The sequence below is a fragment of the Pleurodeles waltl genome, chromosome 2_2 (assembly GCF_031143425.1).
Source record: "Pleurodeles waltl isolate 20211129_DDA chromosome 2_2, aPleWal1.hap1.20221129, whole genome shotgun sequence".
NCBI lineage: Eukaryota > Metazoa > Chordata > Amphibia > Caudata > Salamandridae > Pleurodeles > Pleurodeles waltl.
Genome location: NC_090439.1, coordinates 991,434,765 through 991,457,434, shown reverse-complemented (window position 1 = coordinate 991,457,434; position 22,670 = coordinate 991,434,765). Strand labels below are relative to the sequence as shown.

The 22,670-nt window shown below is 46.3% G+C and overlaps 1 protein-coding gene across 1 annotated transcript in view; it reads right to left on the bottom strand.

The window, feature by feature from the left end:
- The window catches only part of FER1L6 (fer-1 like family member 6), a 682,981-nt gene that overhangs the window by 209,526 nt on the left and 450,785 nt on the right, over positions 1-22,670 (bottom strand). The window contains exon 19 of the mRNA XM_069220715.1: positions 3,771-3,954. Coding sequence (XP_069076816.1) covers positions 3,771-3,954 — 184 coding nt within the window. The remainder of the gene's footprint in view (positions 1-3,770; positions 3,955-22,670) is intronic.

Genomic DNA, 22,670 nt, shown 5'->3' with positions numbered 1-22,670 from the left:
GCCTCCGCCCGACTGATCCTCGACATACCCCGCCGAAATCACATCTCCCCTCACCTAAAGGAACTCCACTGGCTCCCGGTAGACAAGAGGATCACCTTTAAACTCCTGACCCACGCTCACAAGGCACTTCACAACACCGGACCCTCCTACCTCAACACCAGACTGAACTTCTACACTCCAACACGTCAACTCCGATCCGCCAACCTCGCCCTCGCCATCGTACCCCGAATCCAGCGCAAGACATCCGGCGGCAGATCCTTCTCCTTCCTCGCCGCCAAGACCTGGAACTCTCTCCCCACATCTCTTCGCCAGACCCAGGACCTCCTCGCATTCAGAAGGCTCCTCAAGACCTGGCTCTTCGACCGCTAAATCAGCAGCACCCCCCCCCCCCTCTCAGCGCCTCGAAACCCTGACGGGTACATAGCGCGCTTTATAAATACTATGATTGATTGATTGATTGATTGACTCAGGTATTGTTGAAGTCAAGAGGCAGTGCTCGAGCAAATGTGCAAAATTGTTAGACCAAAAGAGAGGATCCTTTTTAAATAATGCCTGTGGAAGGCCGTTGAGACCAGGGGCTCCAAATTGCCTAGCCCTAAAGATGATATGGGAGAGACGTAATTGAAAGAACTTCCTCATTCCCTACGAGGGAATTAAAGACCCTATAAACAAGGGACACATATTAAACAAAGCAAGAGTACATCTGTGGGCCCCCTCATCCAGCAGTTTCCCATCCTGCTCACTTGCGTAAAAGTGAATGGTCAAGTAAGACGTCCAAGCTCCTTCTCAAATATCGACAACGCCAGTGCCCTTTTGGTTGCTATTTAAATTGTTAATAAGGGACTAAACTTGCATGAGATTTGGATCTTTGCTGCGCTTAAAAGTTTAGCCCAAAACTGACTAAGATAGGTCTGGTAGTCATCATTAACAGCCTTCCTGTAATCTTTCCTCAGTTGTTTGTGTTCAATGAATAAACACTCAGAATCAGGGCTTTTTCTAATTGCCCTTTCTAGCCTATTATTCGGGATGGAGAGCAATTACGTGCAGATTGGTGGAACTTTGGCCATAAAACGCAAGAAAGTTTAACCCATAACTGAAATGGGGTCACACAGCCCGATCCCTCAGAGTCACAAAAATGAATACATTCAGTCAATACTATGCCACCAATAGAAGCATTCCATTTTATGGGCTTTAGTGACTCAAAACAAACACCATCACCCACTGCCCGCATAACATCGTGTAGAGGAAATCTAGATTTGATAGATACAATTTGTGGACAATGATCATCTCATTCCTGGACGAAATCAAAAACCTTTCAATGAGAGGAAATAATTAAATATTGTAAATGGTGTAGTCTAAATAGGAGCGGGATCGACCATCTGATGTTGTCCACCGGGGGGAGGCATTGTCACGTAAACGGTCATTCAAGACTTTAAAGCCTATGCTTTTAAGGTGCGTTACCAAATACTCTCCCAACGGGCAATGCAGACAGCCCTGGGGCCTTAATTGTTCGGGAATTAACTGGCGGTTACCACAATCAGGACCCTCAAGAGCCTCCATAGTATCCTGAAACAGGTTCGTATTAAAATCACCAGTTATAAGATAATTAGCACATGGGTATTCCCCAACTAAGTTCCCCACAATCTGCATCAGTCGAGACAACCTGTCCCTTTTTTCCTTTGTTCCGGGAGCAATGTAAACATTAATTACTATGAGGGTCTGCTGCACTTTCATGTTCCTTATGACAATCCCCTGGATCCAGTTATCATCCCAAACCAGTGGCAATATACTCCCATTTAATTTAATAGTTACATAGATGGCCAATCCTCCCTTGGCACAGCCATTCTTGCTCGTTCTATGGGCCGATTTCCATATTTCTAAATACCCTGGCAATGGACAGCTGTACTCAGCCCAGGTTTCCTGAAGGGTGATTATGTTGTAACTGTTCAAAAATGTTAAAAGGTCAGCAGAGCCAAACTTATGCACAACCCCATTAATGTTCCATGAACATAAGGACAGATATCCAAGTGTTTGAACAGAACCAACCACCTGTGGGGGTCAATAGGGACGTCAATGCGAGAGGGTAGATGGCAACCAATCCCAATTAGCAGAGCCCTGGGAACCAGAGCCGGTGCGAGAAGTGCCGTTAAAAGTGGAGGTGCCACCTAGGGCACCTTTCAAGATTGAAAAAGGCTTCAATACTATGGGAGCCATTGAACATTGGGATTCTGATAGTAACACAGGATAACCGGACTCCTTATAGGGAGTTATTGTAATGCCCCACGAGAAAAATAAATCTCTCTTAGAGAGAATAGAGTGAGCTATTGTGGCAGAAATTAACGAAACCAAGGTGGAGTCCCTTGGATAGGGCCCCCTAGAGTCCAAAAATTCAATTAACGCAATGTCTTTGGAACCAATGTAGTTAAGATCCGGGATGGCATTAAAGAGTAATACAAGTTGGTAGGAGAGGTTGCTTTCATAACAAGGGGGCATATTGTTTGACTGACCATATAAACAATGTATAAGAGAGAGAAAATAGGCCCAAATACCCCAGCACAGTATCTTTGCAAATGGCATTCTTGCCTTTTCTAGCCATTTACTGGTCCCTATTCTCCCTTCTGCACTAGTATGTTTTCCCTATGCATTGAAGTCTCACTGCCTTTTCAACTTAAAGATGGGAGTTTTGAGGAACATATTAATAATGGCTCCTAGTCCTTTGTGATCACATTTGGGAACACGATCCCTTAATAAATGGTACAATGCTTGTGTTCACAATCAGAAAGAAGATTGTGTCTTTTTGATGTGACCAGAGGGGTGGTGTACTCGTGTGTTTGACCATACTAGCAGAAACAGGATGTTGGTCATACTTGAGGTAATGGGTTACATAAAATTAAGTTATTAAAGCTGTTGCTGTCAACATCAGATCAAGGCTGGAAGATGGCACTGTTCCCCCAGTCACGGCTTGCGGCATGCAAAAGGGGCGGAGCGGCGCAGGGGGGTTAGATTAAATTAAAAATAATAAAAATCAAAACCACTTATCTCTGCCGCTCTATCCACTCCTCTGCAGACACAGGCTCCCAGCCTGCCCTGCTCCAATCATGACTGGGAGCGCCAGCAGACTGGGAGCCTGTGCAGGCTCTCTCCAACCCGCAACTGTGTTGCTGGGCAGGAGAGAACCCACTGTGCATGTGTGTTTTGCCCGCCCGAAACGGCCGGCCAAACAAACATGGGCTTTGAGGGGAAATGCTGTGCAATCCCCCCACTGCCCGTCACCCCAAGGCCCTGCCTTTTTCCCCAAAAATGATAATAAACCCAGGTTTTTTTGGGAAAAGGTTTGCAGCTGCCACTGCTGGCGGGGGTGGGGGTTGACGCTCCTCCGCCCCAATGGAGGAGCCGCCCCATGCCTCTCTCAATGACTTGTTGGGCAGTTTCTTAAAGGACTTGTATCCCTGCTGTCAGCTGGGGGATGGTGTGTTTCTGGTTTGCAATGGTCATTGATGGAATGATTGCAGGGTGCAGGGGAGTTCCAACATGTCAGTCCTATGCTGCTTGTCTACCACCTGCAATAAGATATTCCAAAGGTAAACATGTTTAAAGTATTTTTAAAACATCAGATAATCTTAAGGGAAATATAGTAATGTTCAGTTGTTGTAAATGTCTGCATTACTTAGTCACAGTTGCTTTTTAGACTTAGCATTGATTTACACCTTGGTGAATAATCCCATATCCTCAGGCTAGTTGGACATTAGACAGCATACTTTTTGTCTTACCTTTGTAGACTAGACCTCCAGGTGGAGGAGGACTGTGGTGCCCAGCAGCTTCTGGATGCATTTCCAGCTCATAACCCACAGGAAGGTTGTCCAGGATCACATTTGAATATTTAATGGGTCCAAGCCAAAGATATAGATCCACTTTAGCCTGAACATTCCAACCAACGGGACGTTTTCCTGGCAGCTAAGGAAACACAGATCAAATATTTTTCCTCAAATGTTTGATTTAGGAGAGGCTGGCTGTAAAGTATATCAATCATGGTATGTTTAAAATAAGAACATTTCGTAGTTTTAAAGTAATGGCCTCTTATCTAGTCTGAATAAAGCACAAGTATGTATTGGCACATAATTTCCTCCATACTAGCATTGTAGCACAAATTAGGAGCACAATTAATTGTGCCTCTCTGTATATTTTAATATGCCCTAGCATTTACATATTAATAAATATCCCATAAAGATTAAAGAGGCACTCCAATTTTTCATACTTCATAATGCAGTTTTATATTTAATCATATCATATATATTTGTTTCTCGCAATATTAATATGTCAGTTATATGTAGTTATATAGTACGTTTGTTCAATTAAACCTTCAACCTTATACAGTTCTTCATGAATAGTTTTTAAAACACAAAGGGGGTTATTACAACTTTGGAGGAGGTGTTAATCCGTCCCAAAAGTGACGGTAAAGTGACGGATATACCACCAGCCGTATTACGAGTCCATTATATCCTATGGAACTCGTGATACGGCTGGTGGTATATCCGTCACTTTACAGTCACTTTTGGGACGGATTAACACCTCCTCCAAAGTTATAATAACCCCCAAAGTCTTAATTGTGACCACCTATATGACATTTCACAAGATACATATTCCAATAATGTACTTTGGTGATAATCAAGTGCCAAAACAGCCAACACGTATTTCACAACACATAACTTTTTGAAGGCCCAAATTGCAGTTCAATTCCTCTTTCGTTCAGCATACTGCTATTGATTGGAGAACTATTTTGCTATAACCTAATATTGCTCAAGACTTCTTATGAGTTCAAATTTGAACATCAAACCTAACTAGCAGAAACCAATCAATCCTTCATTCACATGACAAGATAATTACTGCTTAGCAACAATGTGCACTCTGTGTCCCTCTGTCTTCAGAGCAAAGCACTTTCTTGATTTCTAAGAGTTTCCGAAGTGGATCTGGAACTTGACAATCTCTTATTTCAAATATGCAAAACTCAAAGAAATTCAAATTTCTCTAGTAAGGAATTCAAATTACTCTAGTAAGGACACTGAGAGGATTACGCATATTACCGGTGCCACAAATGTGTTGCTGCTGCAGCAGCCAACATTCCACCCACTGTCTCCCATGGGCCTCTTTTTTGGCAGGTAGGATGTGCTGACTCCTCTGCACTGAGATCAGGGGGGGGTCCTCTTCCACCCCAGCGGGCCAACACCCTTCCTGGTGAGACCTCCTATGATCCTCTCCATGGAAGGTTTCCTCTGCAAGATACATGCAGCATCTCCAATGAACCAGACTTCTCCTTCCTATGGTCCCTCAGTAGAGGCCCTTGGGAAGGTATACTTCCCAATCCAAGATGGCCACCATATTTTTTACTTCTGTAATAATTTTCCCAAACCAAAAAGAGGGCAGCTAGTTTAAAACCATTTCCTGCTTTTTGGCTATAAAGGGGATGAGCCTCATGGAGTGGCCAGGCTGCGAATGGAGAAGCTGGGGGACCTGCAGACTCATCGGACCCCCCTATGCCCATCCTCCAAAGGGGCAAAAGGTGGAGGGTGCATACTAGACCCTTGTGGCTGCAAGGCGTTCCCCTCGCCGAGTGCTAGATGTGAGGGAGTGCTGGGGAGCCAGGGGGACATGCTGGCCTAAAATGGCGGTTGTCAGCTCAGGGGCTCCTGGCGCTGCATGAGCTGTGGTGCGCTGGCGCCAGAGGCCCGATTCAGCAATAACCCTGCACCGGACCACAGCACCAACTAACAGGGGCGGTTGGCAGTGACGGAGGGCCCTGTGATTCGGAGACCCCCTGGGCTCATCCTTGGATGTGGCGCGGCCTCTGCGCGCCGTTCAGCGCTGCGGTCCTGTGACTTCATCGCAGGTAGCGCGAGTTGAGGAGTGCGGCTGGGAGTGATACATTGAGAGGGGCTGGGCTGGCCTACAACTGCAGCCGCAAGGCAACCTGAAGGAGCGCCTATCGCCCCGGGGACCAAGAAGAGCCTTGGAGGAACCAAGCCTACATGGCAGAGGTAGGTCAACCTGCTGGATCGCGATATGCTCACGTTGGGGACCCTGAATTATCATCCCAAGTGAGCGGGGCCTTCATCCTAGGAGGGCGAGCACAGGTGAGAGTGCGCTGACCAGCGGAACCTGTTGGTGGGAGCCCCCTGCAGCGAACTATAGTGGGGGCACCAGTGGAGGGATGGCTGTTGTTCCTCTGCCTTGCTGAGCACCCACCGGGGTGAACTAGAGCTATGTGGATGAGGACCGGTGGCGGCGAGGACTAGAGCCCCCGTCTGATACCATCACGGACCCCCACTCACCAGTGAGTTCCTTCATCTCCTGGGAGCCCCGACAGTAAAAGCAGAGGAGGGCCATGTGCTACTGGGGACACGACTGGCCCCACCTGCAAACTTAGAACTGAGTGAGGCTGTTGCCCGCATTGGGGAAACACACACACAGCACACAGTGGAGCACTGCTACCTCCTAGAGTTAACACCTAGGACCTGGTGGTGACCAATACCGTAGTGCAACATGGGAAAGGCCCTCAAAAAGAGAGACATGGATCTGGGAGGCCCCAGGCGTATGCGAACAGCCAGTGGTAAGTCAGAGTACACATTGCTAGCAACAACGGCAATGACCCCGCCACTCCCACACTACAAGACGTACTCCAGGACATAGTGGCGTCAAGAACAGCATTGGAGGTCAAAATCGACACTCTGAGCACAGATCTGGGCCTCTTATGCAATGACTATCGTCATTTGGCAGAAAGGGGCAATGCAACAGAACGGGAACTCTCAGAAACAAACCCCTGCATTGGCACTAGCAGGTGGCCCCTTGACATCCATTGAAGTCCACCTAAAAATGCTGGAGAGTATAGCGGAAGACGCGGAGAACAGGGCACGACTTACCAATATCAGGGTGGTAGGGCTTCCTGAAAAAATCCAGATATGGTATGTAATCTAGAAGACTGGCTCAAGACTGTGGTGGCCCCAGAGTGACTTTCCCTTTTCTTTGCGCTGGAATGGGCCCATAGAGTACCTGCTAGATTATCACTTCCAGGCACTCTGCCAAGGCCAGTGGTAGCATGACTGCTTCACTTCAAGGATCAAGACAACAAGGTACAACAAGCGAGATTGCATGAGAACCTGATGATGGAAAACAGTAGAGTATCAATATTTACTGACTTCCCTAGAGACGTCCAGTGGCAGAGAACGGCTTTTACCACTGTAAAACGGAAACTCAGGGAACTGGGGATCTCATACTTCATGCAGTTTTTCTGCAGGACTCCTAGTCGTTACTTTGACAGGGATGGAATTCTTCACCACACCGCAGGATGCATGGTCCTGGCTGGAGCTCTAGCCGAACCCGGGTCCGGGCAGCCCATCCCGACAGCAGAAGAGGAAACGTCGACCTCGATCCCACCGGGGAAGGCCACCAGCACTGACTGACCCACTCACAGTGGAGGAAGTACAAAAGGAATGTCAGCAAGTAGTTGCAGCGGTCGCCTCACTGGGGGGATGCCCCATGTCCCCGACCCAGGGGGCGAGCGGGGAGTGGACGGATTAGGACAGTGAATCCACTGCTTCAGCCCACTCAAGTGATGTCCTACTTGTGGTCACCCCGGGAACTCCGGATGAACTTATCTAGTGAACCTTGTTGTTTCCTCAGTTGATATACATCGTGGGATGTTGCGATGGCAGACACACTTTACCCCGACACTACCTGCAATGGCTGACATATAACATTATATCACCTAGATCCTACATTGCAGAGATAAGACACTGGGGGCGAGATGGGAGCTGGGGGTACCTGGAGCCAACCGCTGCACAACGACAGAACTGTTACCCTCTTGCAAACCATAGCCTGAACGATAGATGGCATTAACAAGTTTGATTCTTGGTTGTTTGATGGTTTGGGTGAGGGCGTCACACCTCTTGCCCTGGGGACTGGGACTAGGGAAAAATTTTATCTAGTTAATGAAAATAATGTTTTGTGGTGCCTAAGTCTGTTGCATACTCGAATTGCTGTGAGATGGGATCCCTTTTAGACGGGCCCTGGACCCCTACAATTCCCAACATGTCCTATACTACTCCCCCAATGGACACCGCAATGAATGTTAAGGTCCTAACATGGAACGTTAGGGGGATGCACTTAATGTCTAAGCGACATCAAATATTTTCACATTTTACTAGGTGAGGAATCCATATAGCTCTGTTGCAGGAGACACATCTAGATGCCATAGAAGGGCGTGCCCTCCAACGGCGGTGGAGATGCCAGGTACACTTTACTACTTACTCAGCATATGCCGGGGGACCTTAGTGTGGATTAAACCCGGTGTTCCTTATAAAACACACTGCGTCCATCATTCTGGGTCTCTATGCCATAGCCATTGGGAAATTAGAAGGCTGGGAGATAGTACTTGGGAGCATGTATGGCCCTAATACTTACCAATCGGGATTCCTGGCATCCCCCTCCGAACACCTGGCCAGTTACTTAATAGGATCTGTACTGTTGGGGGTGCTTTAATTGTATTGCAGATACAACATTAGATAGATCACATCCCCCGCTGCCATCCTCCCCGATAATCCTAACGGCCAACTTGTACTGAAACTGGCATAGGAAATGGGGTCTGATTGACTCCTGGTGAACTCACCATCTGGAGACTAGGGACTACTAATTTTATTCACCAATGCATGACCTGCATGTGCGTCTGGACACCTTTTTGTGTTCACCAGACGTACATGAGTTGGCACAGCTGACTCAATATATGACCAGGACGATTTCAGATCATAATCCACTATTGTTGAGGCTTGGGTGGTCCTGTGTCTGTTGTACGATACCCCCTTGATGACTCCGACCGGCGCTGTTGGAGGATCAGGCTTTTAAAGACACAATTGGCTCTGACATACCTAGTTATTTTGAGACAAACGAGGATTCCAGAAATTCAAAACTGATAGAATGGGATGCTTTTAAGGCAGCCAAAGGTGAATACCAAACGCTGCTACACAACATAGAGAAGACTGAACAGGAGTTGGGTACACTAGAACAGATACGCCCAGGTGAGCCAGATCTTTGGACAGCGCTTCTCGCCACCTGAGAAAAAGTGGCAGTAGTGATTGAGAGACTGCACTGCTACGACTATAAAGCCTACACAGCACGCACACACTTGGAGGGGGACCACGCAAGCTTCCTACTGGCATGGCTGGCGAATCCTGCACACAGAGGCTTGATTATAGTTGAACTGACAGAGGTCACAGTCCAAGCCATACACACCCAGGCTGCCATTAATCGAGAATTCTATAACTATTATGCTGATCTCTATTCAATATTCAAGCAAAGTCTGACCAACGGAGGTGTACATCCAAAATGTCTTATCATATTTTGCCCTTCCAACAATTTCGGAACACGAGGCGACCACCTTGGGAGCAGCAATCATGCTCGCTGAAGTGAGAGCTGCCATCGCCAGTATGGTGCAAAATAAAACCTCGGGATTGGATGGTCTTCCAGTTGAATTACCTTCAACATACATGACAAAGCTAGGCCCGAGATTGGTCAAGATGTATGAAGAGGCCCAGCAATGTGGTACTCTTCTCGTATCAGCTCAGAAAGCCCTGATTATCCCTCTGCTGAAACCGAGGAAACCATCCACTGACGTCATCTCTGACCGCCCCTTATCAATGTTGTTGGTATACTATAAGATACTGAGTAAGATTTTGGCCATGCGCCTATTGCGGCATATGCCACACCTAGTCCATATGGATCAAGCCAGGTTTATCCCCGGGCCACATACAGCCACTTGCATACGTCACCTCTTCTCTCTCCTAGATAGTGACGCCTCCGATAAAAAAGGAGGCGGTGATCTTCGCTGTAGACTTTGAAAAAGCTTTTGATAGCCTGGAATGGCAATATCTCAATTAAGTGCTTCGTAAGTTTGGCCTGGGTGACCAGTTTGTCGCATGTACCCAATTGTTTTATGCTGAGCTGAGGGGGAGAGTTTGCATGAGTAGCACCATCTTGGAGGGCTATCGGGTAGAGAGGGGGACCAGGCAAGGCTGCCCACTCTCCCCCCTGCTTTTTGCTCTTGCTATTGAACCGTTGGCCTGTATAGCTAGGAAGGGAAGCGCCTATAGAGGTCTGAGGGTGGTGGGACATACCCACTACATTGCACTATATGCAGACGATTTTCTGCTCTTTTTGGGAGATGTAGGCGATGAGGTTTCGCGCTATCTCCAGGCTCTGAGTTAACTGGTGAAAATGTAGCCTATTCCCCGCGATGGAAGGCAGAGCAGTTCCCTTGGACCTTGACTAACTACAGTGGGAACCGCGCTGCTTGGCTTACTTAGGAGTCCATGTCTACCATGATCATCTCCATCTACTGGAGGGGAACGTAAAACGGGCACTACACGGGCTTTGCGGTAATATGACTTTCTGGGAATCCTTACTGCTGTTGGTTGTGGGCGGGCTGCGCTCCTGAAAATGATAGCCTTATCTTGATTACTATAAATCTTTGCCACTCTCCCGTTGTGAATCCCAAGAGCTTTCTTCAAGGAATTGAACTGTCTGGTGGCTGGGTTCCTGTGGGGCACTGGCAGGCGGTGACTGGCACTTGCTGTGCTACAGAGACCGGTGGCAGACGGAGGGCTGGCAGTCCACAACTTCGAGTCATATTATCTGGCAGGACTTCGAGTCATATTATCTGGCAGGACAGCTACTGTGTCTGACCCGATGGATGGCCAGCTGTAAGATGCCTCACTGGGAGATCACCCTCTTTACCACAGACCTTGAGTTGTTGGCCAGGGTGGTCCTTTGTCTGGATCCCCCAGTTGCATCCGGCTCCAATGAATTGAAGGTGATGCACAGATGTTGGCTGCAATATCTTTGGAAGTTGAAATGTGTCACTCCTTATGCCCCTGAAATTCCATTACAATGTTTGCTGGCACTGCCACATGGGGGGGACTGGAGGAGAATTTCAAGATGGGTGGAAGCAGGAGCGACCTTTATGGGGACCCTGTATGAAGCTGACTCCCTCTTACAGTTTGAGGACTTTCGCAGTCGATACAATCTCCCCACGGGACAGTTTCTCCTATATAGATCGGTCACTGAGGCGGTCATCGAACATTGGCAGGAGGGAGTATATCAGTATCTGACGAGTGCCACGGGCACCCTTAAAGCAGTGACGTGCCTTTCTAGGAAAATACGAGTAGCACTATGCCAACTGCTCACTACTCTTAAGCAAAAGTGGGAAGAGGACCTGTGCACCTTAATTACAGATGAAGATTGGGGGGAAATACTAACCCAGACTCCCAAGATCTCCAGAAATGCTCGGTTCAAGCTCATAAATATATATGTACTGCACAGAGCATACTTGACATCAGGCCGGCTTCGGAGACCTTTTGGACTGGTAGAGGCCAAGTGCCCGAGATGCAGCGAAGAAGAGGAAGAATTTTTGCACATGTTTTGGACTTGTCCGACTGTGTGGGAGTTCTTGGGCCATAGGCTATTCTATCACTTCTGTTAAGGAGGTAATGACAGAAGTGATAAAATAGGAGGTTCCCTACGATCCTAGACACTGTTTTCTCAGTGGTTATAGGCACACGGCTAGAAGTGCCCAACCAGTTCCAGGATCTGGCCTTTTTACTAGCTAAAAGAGAAATAGCAATGACCTGGAAGGCGATTTGCTGTCCCAAGAAGGGAACATGGAGAAGGGAAGTACTGAAATTGGCTAAGGCAGAGGAGACAATGAGGCTAGGCGAGGTCAGGGGCTGATGGAAGAGTCCGGGCTTGGGGTACCCTGGTATATGATTGGGAATGAACAGGAGAGATGCCCCAGGGAGAGGCACCATCTCCCTGAGGAACGTGGGACGACCACTACCACAGGGACCGGAAGGCTAACTCCCCAACATCTGACGATCATACAGTGGAAGGCGAAGAGAAGGGAGGTCAAGAAAACCAGCCAGGGGACACCCACCACAGCAATAGACATTAGGTACACTGAGACAGCCTGAAACAGCTAGGCACATACAGGGGAATGGGGAGAGGGAAGGGGTTAGGTAACCCTTATGGGAACACCAATATTGAGGGATGATGAGAGGACAGAGATGCACATCCAGACTGGAAATGCGAGCCGCTCTATGTAGAGGATACATACAATGCTGTGCAAGAACTAATGCCTCATACTCAATAATTGTATCCATACCATTGATGTGTGCAATGACTACTGAAATCATAACAGCAGCCAATATGAAGTTAAGTTGTAAGGAGTGATAGTCGGAGCTCCCAAAGGGCTTAGGATGCTATAAATATATAAATAAAATCCAATTAAATGTGTTTAAAAAAAAAAAGGGGGATGAGCTTCAGCATTTACTCATAGTCTTCGTTCAAGATCCTTTCTTGGATTGTTTCCTGGTCTTTCTCTTCCCAGCCTCCTGACTTCTCCTACCTTTTTACAGACTCCTTCGTAACTCTCCAACTCCTGCTTCAGGCATCCTGTCTGTGATATTGGATTTTGCCAGGTCTGTCCTCTCCTTAAGCTGCCTAGTTGTTCTTTGAATCAAAACCTTCTGGCCGACTCATGAGCCTCACCACAACTTGGAGTTTTTTTGCTATTGGGGCTGATTAGAGGGGCAGTCTATGTTTGATGGTTATTAGTGTCATAGGCAACGTGGCTACTGGAAGGGGTCATCCTTATCTCTAACAGACCAATACTGGGAAGATCTGGACGTCCGGTAGTAGAAGTAACCTGAGAGCCTCCACCAGGTGTAGTTCCTGTGACAGTTCGGGACAACCAACATCAAGTTTGACTTCTGAAATGAGGGATCAGACACAGGCGGTCTGATCAGATGCAAGCCTTTGTGTAGACAGTTCAACAGCGGATGCAAAAATTACAACAACTGCATGATTAAAATGTTGCTATATTTTAGGCTCTTACTACCAGGACCTATGATATTCCAATGGTTTTCCCTGTCACTCCATGATTTTCTGGGGATCCAAACAAAGTAAAGGAATTTTTGGGTTTGCTGACTGTGTTCTTTGTCTTTTGCATGGCACAATCCCCCCAAGATTGAGATAAAGTAGGGTATTTAATCAATGCCTTGACTGGGCCTGCACTAGCTTGGGTGACCCCTGTAGTGACAACCGAAGACCTATGCTTTCCAGCTATGCCACATTTGTAGCCGCATTAAACAAATGTTTGAGAGACCTGACCTGGAGTATTCAGCCAAAGAGTATCTTATTGATATTAATCAAGGTAAACAGGATTTTTGTCTTATATCACCAAATTCCACCAACTAGAAGCTGAAACCTTGTGGGCTAAAGGGACCTTGGTGACCCTTTTACATTAGGAGTTCATTGTCCACTCAACCGGTCACCTATGCAGGTCTGATGGACCAAGCCTTTATGATCGAACATCGCCTGCAAGAACACGAGTTCAAAAGATACAACGCTTGAGTAAATCCAACACTGGGAAGCTCTTGACCGGTACCTGTTCGAACTGAGACATCCCCTGAATGATACTCGACCTCCAACAGTGAAGAGCCAAGAAAAATTGGACCAGCCCATGGCTCTCTCTCAGAAGCTGAGTGAGCCCATTGGCAAAAGAATGGCCTCTGTATGTACTGTGGCTCATCAGAACACCTAATCTGAAGCTGTTCGCTTTGACCTTCAAGCCCCTCAGGAAATGCCAAACATCCGTCCCTTGTCTTACCCATCCCGGCTGAGCTACATGAGATTGTGAGTGGTGGGGAGAGGGTTATAATGATGATCCTGGGTTAAGGAACACAAGTTATTTGAATCACAAATGAATCTCCTTAACATTTACAGACTGTGGATGGTATGCCCCTGATGTTTGGGCCTGTTAAAGAAATGGCCAGTCCCCTAAGATTGAATTTTGGATCCCAGATAATGGTCTCTTTCTATCTTAAATCATTTCTCAATCATACCATCATTTTAGGGATTCCATGGTTAATGAGCCATAGTCCGTACATCAACTGGGAATTTCGAACTATATCCCTATCTTCTCAGTTCTGTCATTATCAAGGTTAACTATCTGAGGGCTATTGGACTCGTAAAGAACTAGAATCTAGCAAATATCCAGATGCTAGAATGATGAATACCTTCCAAGTAATTCTATTTCAATATCTCCACTATGCTGATGATTTTAGAAAGCCTAATGAACTATGTTTACCTTCCCACCAAAAATTTGAATGTGCCATCCCAACTGATCCTTGAGCTATCAGTCCTTTCTGAAGACTTTGTTCTTTTTCTGAGGCTGAAAAGGAAGTCCTCCATCAATATTTGGATGAACATCTTCACAGTGGTCTCATTGCATGATCCTCATCTCCTGCAGGAGTCTCAGTGTTTTTCGCTCCCAAGAAATCTAATAACTTGGGGGCTTGTTTAAACAATAGAGGCTTGCATAAAATCACCATCAATGCCCTATATCCCCTTCTTTTGATTAAAGTTTATTAGAATCTGTGTGATGGTCAGAGATCTTCACTAAATTAGACCAACAAGGTGCTTACCACTTACTGCTCATACAGGAAGGGGACGAGCGAAGGACCACCTTTAGGACACCATTGGGCCATTATGAATATCAGGTGATGCCCTTTGGATTGAGCAATTCCCCGGTAGACTTTCAATGGTTTATGGATGAGGTTTTTTCAGACATCCTAAACCAGTTTGTGGTCATCTATTTAGATGACATTTGATTTATTTCAGAGATCCTGAACTGCATTATTCTCATATTTATCAGGTACTAGATAGACTTCAAACGGATCAACTCTTCTGTAAACCGGAGAAATGTGAGTTTGATGGAACTGAAGTTTAATATCTCTGCTTTCACCCAAATAGCCAGGATTATCAATGGGTCTATGAAAGATAAATATGATCCTAAAATGGCCAGTACCTTCTAATGTCAAGGAAGCTCAATGCTTCTTCTGTTTTTTCCAATTTTTATCATCAGCTTACTAGTGATTTTGTGGCCCCTACCAGCACCATCATCCGAATTCTAAAATAAAGAGTCAAGGTTTTCAATTGGACTCTCTAGCCAATGAACCCTTCAACTAGCTTAAAGAAGCCTTTACCCAGGCTCCTATTGTACGACAGCCATACCCAACCAAAAAGTTCACTGTGGAAACAGATGCTTCATCTAAAGGCATAGGAGCAGTTCTCCTCCAAATCCAAGAGAAAAAGTGTTAGAACATCCAGTCATTTACTTATCCCATATCCTATCTCACTCAGATAGAAACTACTCAGTTCTCATGAGAGAGAGGCTTTGACAATGAAGTTGGGCTGTTCAGAATGGGGGCATCTCTTGATCGGGGCACAGGAACCATTTGAGAGCTGCAATAACCACCCCAATCTGCAGTGCCTCAAGAATATAAGATGTCATAACAGTTATCAATCCCGATGGCCATACTTCTTCATCCAGTTGGATTTTTTCATAACTTACATTCCAGGATCCAATACATTCTTGCTGATGACCTTACTTTAAGATTTGCAGAATAGTCTCTAACTTATCATCAGAATATTCTTCCTCCTCAAAAGATAACTGTAGTAGTACAGTCCTTTTTGGAGAAAATTCAAGCTAGTTATTTAAAGGTTAATAAGAAACAGTGGGAGATGCTACATGTAAATATTCACAATAGAGGAAAGTTGATCTCTAAATGGAACACCTTATTTGTTCCATCTAAAGAATTAAGGATGGAAGCAACCAGAATATGTCATGACTCGCCTGTGGTCCGACATAGAGGTGTTTAGTCAACTCTAGACTTGATACTTCAGTCTTTTTGGTGGCCATGTGTCTGAAAAGATACAGAACTTTATGTAAGTGAATGTCTAGTTTGTGCTCAAAACAAGACTTTTCCTTCTTAAATAGATGGGCTTCTTCAACTGTTGCAAGTCCTACCTGAACCTTGGCACACCATCTCCAGTGATTTTATTGTGGCATTACCTCCTTATGAGCAGTGGCGTCCGGTAATTTTAAGAGGGAGGGGGGGGCGGGCGGGAAGCACACTCACACTTATTCATTCACACACGCACACAGGCACACACATCCATTCACAACACTCATCGACATCCAAACATACACCCACGCACCAAACATTCATTTAAAAAACACACACTTACCTTCAGCTCGAAGGTACCAGGAGGGTTGGGACTGCTGCCTTCCTTCTCTGGCTGACCTTTGACCTTAGGTCAACCAGAGAGGGAATGCAGCAGTCTCAGCCTCGTCACAGAGTGGGGTGGGGTCAGTGAGACTTCTGACTCCTCCCCACTCTGGAGGTGTCAGTGATTGACAGTCGCCCTGGGCGCTTCAGGGCTTAAACTTGAAGCGCCCAGGTCGAAGTCAATGGGTGATGCTTCTCCTTGTCACTGAGCGGAAGGGCCTAGAGGCACCTTTGCTGAGCTGAGGAGGTCCTGCCCTTAGGAGCTGGGACCTCTTCAACCCAGCAAAGTTCAGCTCAGGCAGCCAGGAGTCTGCGCAAATCGCACATGTCTCGCTCCTGGCTGCCTGAGCTGAACATGAAGAGTGTCTGTCAGGCTGACCTTTGCTCATGAGGGGCAAAAGGTGGGGGGGGGCCCTTCACCCTAAAGGACGTGCCACAGCTGCTTATGAGGATAGCAGAGTTATTATGGTGATCATTCATTTGTTTGTCTAAAATGGTTCATTTCACTGCTCTAAAGAAACTAGCTTCTGCCAAGATCCTGGGGCAGATTGTTTTGCAGGAAATTTTTCATTTACATGATCTACCTCGGGGTAACATTTTAGATCAAGGCCCACAGTATATTTTTCCATTCCAGAAGCCTGTTTTGTAAATTCCTCCAAATTAATGCAGCCTTGTCTTCCAGGTTCCATCCTCAGAATAATGGCCAGACCGCACGGCTCAATCAAGGTCTGGAACTATACCTTCAATGTTTTTGCAACTCCACTCAAAGCAACTAGCCCTCATTTCTGACATTAGCTGAATTTTCCTGTAATAATGCCTTCCAGAGTGCCACTCAAACTTCGCCCGTTTTTCTGCCTCCAAGGTCGTCACCCCAGGACCTTTCCCTCTGGTCTTCTGATTTCTAATCTGAAACAGGAAGCCACCAGACTGCAATTCCTGATTAATTAGAAGAGCTATCCACCTAGTGAAACATACTGCGAAGGTGCCACTTCTGTTCACACATAATTTCTGGAGCGTTGTACTTTTGACACTTTTCAAACTAACCCAGAGACTCCGGAGGGTGCATACTGGGTTGCTGCTGCAGCGGCTGCCATTGTGCCCTCCATTTCCCTTGGGTCCCACTGTAAGTGGGCGGGTGGGCGTTACGTGCTTCTTCTTCTGCATTCTGAATTTGAGGATTATCCCTGTGCCATGGAGAGTTCCCATAACAACAATAAAAGGACCACCTGGATCTATTGAGATGAATATGGAGCCTAAGGCTGATAGGTTAATTAATTTATTGCAAAGTCATGTTGCAACCAGAAGTAAGAAACTCTTCTTGAAAGTTCAGGGCTGTGGTTAAATTATACCTCTAAGGACAGAACACATAAAGAAGATGTGTGCCACATTTTGTGCTCCTTCATTGCATAAATGGCATATCCATTAAGCATAAAATTGATTTACTTGATATTTCATCTGGCCGTATTAGAAATAGTGCTCTTCTAGCCTTGGGGTCAATGGAAAAATGTAGGTATGGTTGCATCCTACGTATATTGCCTGAACTGGCTATGACATCATAGCACTTTAAGAAACAACAGTGTAATTTATCACCTTTATCACTTTTATTGCTTCCCTGTGGAATTGGTCTTTTATGAGCTAACTTTAGATAGCTATAAAAAAATTTGAAATACTCAGACAGCAGGTTTAGCTCTAATCGCACATACGTTATACTTTAATAAAGCCCCAGATCCTTACCTAGACAGGTCCATCCAGAGTTATGGCCAGAAAGGTGCCTTCTCACAGGGTTTTTTAGGAATGGCTTGAGGGGGCTGGATTCACTGACATCTGGCATCAGCACCACCCAGCGGACAGAACGTACTCTTTCTTCTTGGCCGCCCATCAGACATATGCCTGTATAGACCTCTTCCTCACCTCTTCACGTATTACCACTCTGTCCACCAGTTCTGCCATTGGAGTGGCCTCAATCTCAGATCATTCCCCGCTCACGCTCTCTCTTACTCTACCCGCCTACACACCAAGTAGATGACACTGGCGTCTTAACATAAGACTTTTAGAGTATGAGGACACTTTGGCTGAAATTAGGGACACGATAAGCCACTTTCTAACTATAAACGATACTTTAACAACCAATATCACGACCCTCTGGGAAACCTTTAAAGCAGTTGTTAGAAGTCACTTCATAGCAATAGCAGTGAGACAGAATGCTGCACGTCATAACAAGCGTCAACAGCTAGAAGACGACATAAGGGCCCTGGAGGTGACACATAGACTGGGTCTCTGGCCACGAGGAGACAACTCACCACACAACGAAAGCAGCTATGGGCTTTGGATGAGGATAAGGCGGAATACACCCTCTCCGAACCAAGCAAAAGTTCTATGCTGGGGAGAGCAGGGCGGGTCATATGCTGGCCCATAGACTCTGTAAGCAGGCCATGGAGTGCCGAGTAGCAGAAGTAAGGTTGCCCCACGGTACGCTGACATGTCATGAAGAGCTTATTCGTCTACAATTCGAACGGTTCTATTCAGACCTTTACTCCACGGAGGAGATTGACCATAATGGTCGCCCATCCCTTGATACATGGGGGGCCCCTTGGGAAGTAGCATGCCGAAAGCGGTCACTATTAGTGGATGACGGCAGTCTGCAGGGGAACCTACCCTGACGTGCTCTCCCGAAAAAAGGGATGGGCGACCATTAAAGGTTTCTGACAATTAGTGAACTTCAATGTAAGTGACTATATGATTTGTTTGACATTTTTGCAAACTTTCGGTAATATGGACAGGAGAAGTCTTATTATGTATTGGTCCTGAAGAAGCGTCATAGGATCTTGTTAGACCACTGTACGCGAAACATGTTGACCATGTCCTAGGAGCCCGACGATAATCTCCTTAAGCTCCAGCACCATGCAAAAAGTGGTTGAGCATTATTCCTCATTTTACACTTTCTTTCTGTTTTTAATCTTGGTCCCGTTCTTATTCCATTGATTAATTAAATTGACTCGCTCCTATTAAGACTGGGAACCATTTTTAGCTTTTACTCTCCTGCCAGGATTAGCACCTGACCGCAACACCAGGTCTTATAGTGTCCGCTACCATGGCTGCTACCTAAAAGATCTCCGGCAAAGAGCACCCATACGGGGAGCCCGTCAGACATTACAGTGCCGGTCTGACGAGGAGCTACCCGATGATGAAGCATGACATCCTCTCGGATGTGTGAGGGCTATTGCTCCTGAACTTTAATGTTCCCCGAGTGATTATATCTTTCCATTTGGAACAGTGTACACCTTTTTTGTAGGTTCAGTTAATTGGGAGACCGTACACTGGACCAACTAATCTCCCAGTCCCTCCCTTTGTTGATATGCTACTTGCTAGACAACTCCTGCTCTTTTCTCCATTGACGCAGAAAAGGCCTTTGACCAAGTACACTGGCAGTATTTCCACGCAGTCTTAAGGAAAATTGGGCTTGGCCCCAGGTTCCATGAGTGGATTTGATGCAATTACAACAAACCTAGAGCCATGGTAGCTGTGAATGGGGGACTGTCCCAGCCATTTCCCATATTAAAGGGCACTCGACAAAGATTCCTCCTATTGCCTCTATTATTTCCTTTATATATAGAGCCTTTTGCTGAGCTGAGCTGGAGTGCCAATGGGCGGTAGATGGCATAAATTGGCTCTCTATGCAGACGACATGCTCCTTCACCTGATCCAGCCTCAGACTTCTCTCTCCGGGGTCATGGCAAAACTAACAGCCTTCGGTACGGTATCAGGTTTTAAAACCAACCTTGCTAAATTGTCCATATTGAACCTCACCATTCCAGAGGCCGAGAGGACATCCTTGGAGGCCACTCTCCCCTTTTCGTGGGCTGCACAGGGGATTACATACTTGGGACTGCAGATACTCCCAACAATAGAGACCACAATAGACAGTAATTACAACAAGATACTTGACACTACATGCTCAGACTTCGCAAAGTGGAAGACACATGGCCTCTCCTGGCTGGGGCTCCTAGCTGCGGTCAAGATGACACTCCTCCCCCAGATACTCTACCTTATGCAGACCCTGCCACTGCAACCGCCCCCTAGACAAAATGCAAAGGCTCATTTGGGAGTACATTTAGGGCGGAAAGAGGGCCAGCATGTCCAGGCATACCTTCCTCAGACCCAAGGAGGGTTGGGAGTCCCACACCTATTAAGCTACTACCTTGCTGTACAGCTGCGCTACATGGTTGAATGTAACTGACCCCTGATGGAGAAATATTGGTGTTTTATCGACCAGGCAGTGGCAGGAGTCCACATCTGGAAGGTACCATGGTTGCGCAAGAAACACCGACCACCAGGGGTGTATGTTTCACCGATTATGAGGGCCACGGTGAGTGCATGGTACAATGTACAGGTTCTGAACGGGCTCTCTACACCAGTCTCCCCACCGACACCGATCATTGGAAACCCAGACTTCCCCCCTCGCACTTGACGACCCTGCTGTCACACCTTGGCAGGAAGGGAATTGCAAGAGGATAGGCAACCTTTTTGACAAGGGCAGAGTCATGGACTTCCACAGCCTCCAAACGGGGTACAGTCTCCCGCTTTCTACCTATTGGCAAATCATCGCCGTTCATCACTGGGTGAACTCGCCCGGATACGTATGCATGCATGCCGACCCCTTACTCGATTTGAACAATGGTTACTGACCAAAGACACGGACAAAGGGCTCTTGTCTGACATTTATGCCCTACTGACCACACCAAATACACTCTTCGTAACACCAGCGAGGTGCAGATGGGAGAGGGAATACGAGCTTACATTTACAGACAGAGAATGGCGCGATGTTCTTCATAGATCGCGGGTCACAGGGCAAGCCACGAACACCAAAGAAATGTTTTTGAAAACAGCCCACTACAGGTACTATACACCTGCATGGGTGGCATGGGTGGCCAAGTGGAGGGCGCAAGGCGACGGCGAATGCTGGCGTTGGTGCGGACAGGAAGGTACACTTACTCACATATTATGGCACTGCCCAAAGATCATCTCTTTTTGGCAGTCCATCCTCCAAGCGATAGACACAACCATACCGCGCTTCCCAAGCTATGTACTACTAGGCCTCCCCAACCCTCAAACATATCCTCTTCGCACACCTAAGGGTAGGGCAATTACCTTGACTTTGAGGGCTGCTAAACAACTGCTGCTCTCACATTGGTGTAACAAGACCATTCCCACCCACACTGATTGACTGTATAGGATATGGGCTCTTATGGGTATGGAAAAATTGACAGCAGCAGCGACTGGATCACTGCCCCTCTTTGATAAAACATAGGGACCATGTATCCAATACTTGTCGGACGAATTCAGGGAACTAACTTGCCCATCCTACTTACTCATCCTTCAACTAACGAGTCCTGCCCAGACTTCCCCTTGAACAGGCTGACCGATGTGATCCTAAGGTTTTCCCGCTCGCAACGTACATTTTGAGTATGCATATTGAGTGAGGTAATTACTACACTGTAGGTGCTGTGCCCAGTTCTCCCCTGCCTACCCTCCCCCTCCACCTTTCCCTTCTCCTATGTTACCTGTCTCCACACCGGCTGGTGGTTGTAGGTGGGAGAAACTGTTTCATTCTTACCTTCACAAAATCAATAAAAGAAATCTTGAACCTAAAACCTATCTCAAATTCCATACCCCATAGTGTAACAGCTTGTAACTCCATCGTACCACAGCAGCACAGGAAAGAGAATAAAAATGGCTCTAATTGAAGTGCTTGGACTGGTGCAGAATAATTTACAGAAAGAAGGTCATTTTGGAGAAAATGCCAAAATTCATCCAATAAGTATTCCACCACAATTGGATGGAGTTGGATAAATCTAAGCAGTGTAGATTAAAAAAGACCTTATGACTTCACCATGATCTAGTGCTTGTCAACTTAAGCGTGTCAAATGTGGTTTTGAACTTACATTATAAGAAAAGATAAGCAAGGTTTTTACGCAGTCCAATGTTTCTTTCCCCATCTTCCAAGTAAATATAGTTTTCACCTTTCCAAGTTTTAAAATGGCTTTTTTGCTTTTGTGAATATTGACACTGAGAAAATGTTTGATTGCAAAACAGTTTAGGCATTATGCTGCAATCTTATAGGTGTTAAATCAAATACAATTAGATTGTCAGCGTACAGGCAAGAGTTACAACTAACACAGCCTATTTGCAGTAGGGGGGTTATTGGCACTACAAAGTGCCTCTGGCACATCATGCGGGTATTATGAAAAAGGTAGCGGCATATTGGAAATAGCCCTCTCTGCATGGTCACCCCAAAAAGTTTGCCTTTTCCCTCCACTTTTTGATTGATAAGTTTTTGCTGGCCTTAGGACTCTGGGCTCTTTACCACTGCTAACCAAGTCTAAAGTGCATGTGCTCTTTGCTTAAAACATGATAACATTGTTTTACCAATAATTGGCATATTTAATTTACTTATGTTTCTAGTAAAGTGCATTACCTGTGCCCAGGGACTGTAAATTA